This window comes from Hippopotamus amphibius, chromosome 9 (genome assembly GCF_030028045.1).
Source record: "Hippopotamus amphibius kiboko isolate mHipAmp2 chromosome 9, mHipAmp2.hap2, whole genome shotgun sequence".
NCBI classification, from domain to species: domain Eukaryota; kingdom Metazoa; phylum Chordata; class Mammalia; order Artiodactyla; family Hippopotamidae; genus Hippopotamus; species Hippopotamus amphibius.
In genome coordinates this window covers 389,789-399,361 of record NC_080194.1, presented here as the reverse complement: position 1 = coordinate 399,361, position 9,573 = coordinate 389,789, and the positions used below count along the sequence as shown (strand labels likewise).

The 9,573-nt window shown below is 43.5% G+C and overlaps 2 protein-coding genes across 2 annotated transcripts; both read left to right on the top strand.

Moving 5' to 3' along the window:
* Positions 1–1,373: 1,373 nt before the first annotated feature.
* On the top strand, positions 1,374–2,303 carry LOC130861570 (olfactory receptor 4B1-like). The gene has a single exon (XM_057750584.1). It carries the CDS (start codon positions 1,374–1,376, stop codon positions 2,301–2,303), a length of 930 nt encoding a protein of 309 aa, XP_057606567.1.
* A 5,168-nt stretch (positions 2,304–7,471) lies between these two features.
* On the top strand, positions 7,472–8,401 carry LOC130861587 (olfactory receptor 4X2-like). The gene has a single exon (XM_057750618.1). It carries the CDS (start codon positions 7,472–7,474, stop codon positions 8,399–8,401), a length of 930 nt encoding a protein of 309 aa, XP_057606601.1.
* Positions 8,402–9,573: the final 1,172 nt, after the last annotated feature.

Sequence of the window (9,573 nt, the reverse complement as noted above, 5' to 3'; positions counted from 1 at the left end):
CAGATCACTGATCTTTGCTTTATTTTTGTTTTTGTTTTTTTTCTGTTAGTTCTGGCCCTTGCTACTGAAATGTTTTTAGTTCTTCAAAATATATTTCTTGAAAATTTCAGTGTGAAATCATAGATAAGAAGAAAAGCAATGGGGTAAAATTTAGAGTAGAGAATACAGGTATTAACTGTTTCATTCTTATCTATCATAGACTATATGTGGTGAAAAAATTCCTAAAGGATCCCCTTAGTCTAGGGGATATTATTTTGAATCACATGACATTGTTAGCTTGAGGTGGTATCGTGATCTGCATTTCTTCTGTCTCGTGTGGGGTTGTATAGATGTGTAAGAGGTGTCAGCACGTATCTGTTTCGGGGATGTAACTCATAGAAAAATCCTCACTCTTGTTATCATATACTTTGCTGCTGGCTGCCAGCCTGGAATCACACAAGCAGGCTGGGCAGCCACAGCAGGGCTCTCGCGGGACAAGTTCCTTGAGTTTAGGATCTGTCAGTAGTTTGAGCAGTGAGGCAGGAGGTATAAAAGTAATAGTGAAATGAGGGCAACAAACTAGTAAGTCAAATTCTCCCCAGTGTGTTTGAGCATTTGTCATGTAAACATAATTATTGAAGCTGCAAGACTGGTGAAGAAGCCTGACCTGAGAAGGCTAAGGACTGGCAGAATGGAGAAAGGAAAATAGGACAGAAGATCTTTCAGAAAAGGGTAGTATTATCAGTGGGAATATAATTCCCTAAGGCAGAGATGAAGGAAAAAAGGAAATTAGGAGCAAAAGTGTGTCATGACAATTCCCCAATAGGAGACAGCATTCAAAATGCAATGAGGGAAGGAGGCTCAAGAGGAAGGGGATATGGGGATATATGTATAAATACAGCTGATTCACTTTGGTGTACAGCAGAAACTGGCACAGCATTGTAAAGGAATTATATTCCAATAAAGATGTATAAAGAACTAAAAAAATGCAATGAGGAAAAGAATATTAAAAAAATGCAATGAGTATAATAAAAAAACAAGCTCTGAGCTTGGATGACTCCCCCAAATCAGAATATTTGTAATGAACTAGAAAGAATCCTGGCTGAAGTCAGAAAGCCTGGTTCTGAGTCCCAGAATTCACTACTTTCTGGGTGATGCTGGGTAAATAACCAATTATCTGAGCCTTAGGTTTCTAGTATATAAATTGTTGTTAGATTGGTCATATTTAATGCTGAATGAGTTCATATTGGCTAAATGAATGATATCATAATAACTGTATCATAAAGTGGTTTACACGGCCTAATATGCTATAAATAAGGTGAAAGTGTTATATCCGTCTTTGTTTTATTGCAGGTCTCTCAGTAGCTTGCATCCGGTATACCCGAATGGATTCCATGGTGAGTGCCAACAATGTGACTGAGTTAATTATCACCGGTCTCTTCCAGGATCCAGAGGTGCAGAGAGTGTGCTTTGTGGTGTTTCTTCCCGTGTACTTGGCCACAGTGGTGGGCAATGGCCTCATTGTTCTGACGGTCAAAGTCAGTAAGAACCTTCACTCCCCCGTGTACTTCTTCCTTAGTCACCTGTCTCTGGTGGAGATCAGCTACTCCTCCACTGTTGTCCCTAAATTCATCACAGACTTACTTTCCAAGATTAAAACCATCTCCCTGGAGGGCTGTGTGGCTCAGATATTCTTCTTTCACTTCTTTGGAGTTGCTGAGATCTTCCTGCTTACAGTAATGGCCTACGACCGCTACGTGGCCATCTGCAAACCCCTCCACTACACAACCATCATGAGCCGGCCTGTGTGTCACCGTGTGGTGGCTGGTTCCTGGCTGGGGGGCTTTCTTCACTCCATGGTTCAGATCATTGTGACTCTCCAGTTATCCTTCTGTGGTCCCAACGTGATCGACCACTACTTCTGTGACCTCCATCCCTTGTTCAAGCTCGCCTGCACTGACACCTCTGTGGAGGGGGCTGTTGTGTTGGCCAACAGTGGAGTATTGTCTATATTTTCCCTGCTTATCTTGGTGACCTCCTACATTGTCATCCTGGTCAACCTGAGGAACCGTTCAGCAGAGGGGAGGCGCAGGGCCCTCTCCACCTGTGCCTCTCACATCGCGGTGGTCACGCTGTTCTTCGGACCCCCCATCTTCCTCTACATGCGGCCCCCCTCCACCTTCACTGCGGACAAACGGGTGGCCATGTTCTACACGGTGGTCACCCCCATGCTGAACCCCATCATCTACACCCTCAGAAATGCTGAGATGAAAATCGCCTTGAGGAGGTTGTGGGGCAGGAACGTGAACTCAGGGGTGGAATAAAAATGAAATTGTTAAAAAATTAGCATGTGTATGGTGACTAAATATTCATTTTGATTTTAATCAACTGTAAGGAATAGAGCGAAAGTTCACCTGTGCACGTCTTTTGTTGTATTTTAGATGAGCGTTTTCTATTCCATTATATACATCAGAACCCTTTCATAGCGGTCTATATTTTGGAGAATGTCGAGCACTGAGCTGCATGACTGCTTCTCCTCATGGTCTAAGGTATCCAGAGCGCAGATTTTAGGGAGGGGTCACCTGGGTTGGAATTCCCACTCTATCATCTTCTACCTATAAAACCTTGGGTTCATGTCCCTTGCTTCTCAGGGTTATGCTGTGGTGTGTGGAAAGATTGTGGTGCTGGGAAAAAGAGGTTTCTGTTCTGTTCTTTCCCTTTCTATCCATGTGCTCTGGAGGGAGCCCCAGGAAGGCTTTCCTATCGATGCTTCGTTTTAGCTTCCGCACTTCATGAGCCTGAATCCAATGCCTAAGAGTCCACAGTAGCAGCTGCTTCATGGGAGAAGGGCATTGTTAGAATGGAAGGTCTGTGGAGGTGAAATATAATAAACCTATTATGAACCATTAATATCTTAATCTGAGCAGTTTTACAAGACCCTTCTCTTTCTAGACAGTTGTTATCTGGGCCTCGAGGTATGGCTTAAGCCAACTTGTTGTCTGTTTTCGTATGACCTGTGACCTAAGGAAGGCTTTGACATGTTTAAGTTGCTGAAAAAAATTAAAGTAGAATAATATTTTGTGATACATAAAAGTTATATGAAATTCAGATTTTATTGCCCATAAATAAGGTTTTATTGGACTACAGTCACGCCATGATTTTACTTTTTATCTGTGGCAGTTTTTGTGTTAAAGTGGCGTGGTTGAGTAGTTAGGACAGAGACTGTATGGTTGGCAAAACTTGTATATTTTTTATGTAACACTTTACTGAAAAAGTTTGCCAGCCCCTGGCTTAAGCCATCGTAACATTTATGGGTTACTCAGCGAGAAGTCTGTGGTCCCAGGGGTGTTTATCCCTGTGATGCCTGAGCCTCTGGTTGGTGCCTCTTCCATCCTCCTGGTGTCCCCTCACGGCGGCTAGAGGTCAACAGCAGCTCTGGGGACTGTTTGCTCACACGAAGGGAGAGAGCGGCTTTCATTTTATTTTTCATTTTATTTTGGAAGACCAATTCATGTCTTCATGTTAACTTGCAAAATAACTTTTTGTTAAGGTGAAAGTTGTGTAGTTCTGTCCCTAATTCTTTTTTTTTCTTTTTATAATTATATTTACTAAATATTTGGTAAGTACTCTTTCATGAATCTCGGACTTTATTAGTTAGGGTTAAGCATGGCAGTATACCACCCCCAATTCCCCAGATAACAGCAGTGGCTTCAACATGTTAAAAGTTTATGTCCCTCTTACATGAAGACGTCAAAGGCATCCCAGGGCTGGTTGGTATAACGGCCCCAGGGTCAGAGAGGCAGATGCCTGACACTTCAGTGTTATCCTCTGTCCACCACCCTCACGGTCCAGGGTGGCTGCCAGAGCTTCAGTCTACCCCTGATTCTTAAAGAATCCATACTTCTTTTATAAGGGTGGGGTTTAATTAGAACTGGGGACGTGTGGCCATAGTCAATAGGTTAATCTTCATCAGGTTAGGGAAAAAAAATCAACCTTTTATGAAAAATGCAATTTATAACTCTAGGTGAACAAAGAGTCTCATACCACAAATTTTAACAAACATGGTTTCCTACAACAAACATTCATAGACTCATGTTAAAAACCTATCTATCTTCCTTAGATTTATGAAACCAAATCTTTCAGTATAGAAAAGATTTTGACTGACAGACTTTCACAGAAACTCAAGTTAATGATGAAGTACAGAATAAATATAGTTTTACTTAATTACTTGGAGCTTTTATATAATTATTTGCTCATCTCCTTCCTGGTGTTTTTTTTTTTTTCAATATAAAGGATAATAATTAACTCAGGGTTTGCACTCTCAAAAACAAATGTATGAAAACCTTTAAAACAATGAAAAATACCTGATCATAATTTTCTCTTAATCACGAGTTGAAACTTGGCATTTTGTTTCAACTTTAATTTTAAATCAAGGCTGAGTTGGTGACATTTGTGAGTAGCACTGGTGGGCAGCACACTGCTCTTACAAAGCATCATCACGGCATTTGAAAACTTTTCGTAACAGAAAATTTAACACAGGTGAGGGCAAAGCAGATTAATCAACTCACGTGTAACCAATATCCAGGTTTAATAAATGCCCATGTAGACAAATTTTGTTTCCTCGTTAGCAGGGTATCTCAATAACAGTAGTATTGTGATTTGGCTCAGATGGTCTTTGCTGGGGGCGCTGTCCTGTGCATAGTAGGATGTTTCTTAGCATCTCTGGCCTCTGCCACTTCCCCCCCACCCATGTTGGAACAGTGAAAAATGCCTCCAGATATTGCCAGATATCCTCTCGGAGGCAAAATCATCCATGGTTAAGAACCACTGTTCCACACCTTCACACACAGCAAAGGCCAGGAGAAGTGCTATGTCAGTTTCTGACACTTGTGGCCCATATTCCTTGGATGCGTCCTTGGAATGGTGTCATTTCATGGAAAGCCGCATGACTGAGTTCATGATAAACAAGAGCTGTATTGACCTCGATTGACCTCTGGACAGCATAGAGCCCCATAGCCGAAGTGCCCTGTGAATTCTGGGTGAAATTAACATTTCCTATTGATTTCTGAAGTTATATTACCTAGAAGGAAGTTTGAGATGTTAGTTTCTAGGTCCTGCTTCCCACGAGGTATCTGCCTGATTAGGAAGAAGAAAGGCATGGCTCTCTGGGGACCAATCTTCTCCCACTTGCTCATCATGCCTTCCCCCCCGGTATCTCTCAGCAGAGTGAACTCAGGCTGAGCTGCCAGACTGCTTACTTCTCTCTGGAGCACGAGGAAGGCAAGTCTACTGAGCTCTTGTTTTTAATCAGATGCAGTAGACCCACTGGTTAGTCTCAGCTTTCCCAAGCCTAAGGCTGCAGGGAGCAGACCCTCCATCATGCGACTCCTGAGATGTGTGAGCTCTGGTTGATGGCTTGGCCTTAACGCCTTCAGACTGAGTAACTGGGAAACCTGCCCTGGGTGAGGGATGCTCTCAGGGCACTATTTGCCCTCTGTGATCAGAGCAGAAAATGGAGCCGTGGTGAGACAGCAAAGCCACAGAAACACTGGGGTGAGTTTTATTTTGTGTGCATGTGATGATTACAATTTCACTTTGAAAGCAAAGGGAATGCTGCCTGGAAGCCTGTGGCATTTTACAACACAAAGTGCTCTCACATTGGTCTGGTCTTTGACTGAGGCAAGCACAGTCTAGACATGGGATTCAGGAATGCAGAATATATGGTCTTGGTCCTTGCGGACCTTTATCCTTTCTACATTTGCTGAACACTTATGATGTACCAAATGCTGTGCCAAGGAGACTAGGAACGATTTACATCCACTGTTCATCCTGTGCACATGTAGTGAATGCTATTTTGTGCAGGATATTCAGTGAGCACTGGAGATGGAGTATTGAGCAGGATATAATCTCTGCCCTCAACAAATTCATAGTTTAGTGGAGCAGATGGTCACACAACACAACTATAAGGCAGTGTGTACAGTGCTGTGATTCCAAAACATCCTGAGAGAAGAGGGCCACTGACTGTAAGGGTCTATTGACTGGGGAGATGGATTTCCTGCCTCTGAGAAGCTTCCAAGGCAGCACAGTGGATGAGGACTTAACTTTTCCTGGGGTGGACTTGGAGGGAGATGTATGGCATCTACCTGTGAGGTAGATTTTATCTCCATGGAACAGTTTGGATCTTGAGTCTCTGAGAGGTTAAAGAACTTCCTAGATAAGTTACCACCTGAAGATATTGGGATGTAAACCGAGGAGTCCAGACTGCCAGCAGTGCTTTCTTGCATGAGTGATTTGGTAAAATTCCCAAGCTGATCTGAGAGTTTAGGGCTGGTCTCTGCCTGCTGTTGGTCTCTGCAATCAGAAACTCTGTCGGTGACTTCTTCATGGTGGTGGCTCATGATCGTCCTTAATCACCCGGGCCTGTCCCCAGTGCTCAAGGAAGGAATCTTGGTGGCATGAGTGGATATCGTGTGACTCCTAGTCTCAGGTGCCCTGGAGTCTAACTGTACGAGGGACTATGTGGATACACACTGATCTCAGTCACCTTGGACAAATCCAGCATGGATGAGGATAGTCTGCTAATTAGTCAATGTACAATCTTGGTGATGCTTTGAGGTGTTGGAAGGTTGGACTTCAGAGAAGGGTGTGTCACGGCACGAGTGGGCAGTTTGGGTGGAGAGGTAGTTTGTACTTCTGCTGCCACTGGGGGACATATGATTGGAGGAAAATAAGGTATCAGTAAAGAGAAGAATGGTTAATGGATCGAACTGGGCCTTGGGAAGGAACTAGGTCACTTAGTGATCAGGTGTGGAAGAAGACAATTAGGAGCAGAAGCAGAAAGAAGAGGGGCTGCTGAGTGTCAGGGGACGTTTCTTCAGAAGGCTCTGAAGGGTATATGGAGAGGTGGGAATCCTATTCTGCAAACCAAAAATGGAAAAGGAGCAAAAGGAAGTGGGATGCAGGAAATCTGCAGGCAAAAGACAGAAGCTTTGAAAGGCAATAGAGAGACAGTTGTTATGGAGACACCACACTATCTTTGCTACCCTCCGTCGTCCGATGAGGCATTTAATTTCCTCATAGGTTTCTCTCAGTTCAACCTCTAGTCCACTCGTCCAACCTCTACATACAAAGTGATTTGACTTTGCAGTTGACTGACTTTCCTGATGATTCCCCATTGTCTGCTGAGAAAACCCCAAAGTCCATAGTCATCCTTTATGAACTGGTTCTAGATTCTACCTCCAGCTTTGTGGTTGCTGTTCTCCACTTTATTCCAGCTTCACTTGATGAATTTTCATAGCTTTGCATTCCTTCTACTGCTTTCTTGGAGTCCTCTTCCCTTCCTCTATACATAACTAACTCGTACTCATCTAGCTAATAAGCTTCTCAGACATGCAAGGCATTTTTATATAAAATATCCATTTAATGCAGAAGTGTTTTGTTTTTTATCATTTCAGATCACCCTACCCAAATATTGCCTCTTGGTGATGACTTCATGGCTTACACACATAATGTGACAGAATTCATTTTTCTGGGACTTTCTCCCAATCAGGAGGTGCAGAAGGTCTGCGTTGTGACATTTCTGCTCTTGTACACAGCAATCCTGCTGGGGAACTTCCTCCTTGTCCTCACTGTCCTGACCAGCAGAAGCCTTGGTGCCCCCATGTACTTCTTCCTCAGCCACCTGTCCTTTGTGGAGATCTGCTACGCCTCTAGGACCACCCCCAAACTCATCTCAGATCTGCTGGCTGAAAGGAAAGCCATATCTCTGTGGGGCTGCATGACCCAGGTTTTCTTTTTCCACTTCTTTGCTGTCACTGAGATCTTCCTGCTCACCGTGATGGCCTATGACCGCTACGTGGCCATCTGCAAGCCCCTCAGCTACACCGCCATCATGAACTCACAGGCGTGTGCCTTCCTGGTGGGAGTGGCATGGGTGGGGGGATTAGCGCACTCCTTGGCCCAAATCCTCCTCATCTTCCACTTGCCCTTCTGTGGCCCCAATGTGATTGACCACTATTTCTGTGACGTGCTTCCCCTGCTCAGACTTGCCTGCTCTGACACCTTCCTCGTCGGTCTGCTGATCGTTGCCAACGGGGGGACCCTGTCTGTCGTCAGCTTCGTGGTCCTCTTAGCCTCCTATGTGGTCATCTTGCTCCATCTGAGAATGCGAAGCTCTGAGGGGCGGCGCAAGGCCCTCTCCACCTGTGGGTCCCACGTCACGGTGGTCACTTTGTTCTTTGCGCCCTGCGTCTTCATCTATCTGAGACCTTCTACCGTCCTGCCTGTGGACAAGATGGTGGCCGTGTTCTACACGGTGCTCACCCCGCTCCTCAATCCCATCATCTACTCCCTGAGAAATGCTGACGTGAAGAAGGCCATGAAGAGGCTGTGGAGCAGGACAATGAAGATAGCTGAGAAATAAAGGCTGGGTCTTGATATTGATCTTTGGGTTAAATGATGCTAAATCCAAACTGAAGGGCAGCATGGGATGAAGGACAGTTCCCAGGGCCTGTTAATTCTAGCCTTATTCTAAAAGCTTCTCAGGCTTCCTAGGTGGCGGTGGTTAAGAATCCACCTGCCAATGCAGGGAACACCGGTTTGATCCCTGCTCCAGGAAGATCCTACATGCCACAGAGCAGCTAAGCCTGTGTGCCACAACTACTGAGCCTGCACTTTAGAGCCTGTGAGCCACAATTATTGAGCCTGTGTGCTGCAACTACTGAAGCCCACGTGCCTAGAGCCGGTGCTCTGCAACAAGAGAAGTCCCTGCTCGCTGCAACTAGAGAAAGCCTGCATGCAGCAACGAAGACCCTACACAGCCAATAAATAAATAAATAATAAATAAATAAATAATAAAAAAAAGCCTCTCATCTTTAATAACTTCACAGTAGTCACTTAAATATTTTCTCTTACTGTTACTTAGCTAGCCATTTTTCTGTTAGATGTTTAGATTGTTTCTGATTTTTTATACTACAAATAACAACGTGTTCATTTTCCTGAATAGAACTTTTTAATGATACTAATTTTTAAAGACTTATTTGCTGTAGAAAAAGTACTGTGTTAAAAGGTACAATAACTTTTGGTGTATGGTGTTAAATTGACTCTCAGGATGATTATAACCCAACATTGTCAAACTTTTTCTTGATGAGAAATAAGGTTTTACATAGTCCCAAATCATCTCTCCATAAGATATTTATTAACTATAAAAGGGCAAATGTGACTTTATAATTGAGAAAACTGGAGGACACTCCCTTAAACAATTATACATATTTATGGTATTTAGGCTGAGAGGCACACAGTATAATTAGTGTAGTATTCCTACCAAAAAAATATAACCTTATTTTAATTATGAAAAAATATCAGTTAAGCCCCAACTGAAGAACACTTTGCAAGGAGAGAGATCAAGATGGTAGAGTAAGATGCTGGGCTCACCTCCCTCCAAGAACATATGAAAACTACAACTACATATATAGTGACTCTTACTGAAATCAACCTGGGTACTTGCAGAATTATTCTTCTACAACCAAAGCCATAAAGAAAGATCCACATAGAGTCTGGTAGGAAGGGAGGACACAGAAGAGGAGAATATATTAC

Coding starts and splice junctions, on each gene's coding strand:
- LOC130861570 (XM_057750584.1), top strand. CDS start 1,374: ATGGTGAGTGCCAACAATGTGACTGAGTTAATTATCACCGGTCTCTTC.
- LOC130861587 (XM_057750618.1), top strand. CDS start 7,472: ATGGCTTACACACATAATGTGACAGAATTCATTTTTCTGGGACTTTCT.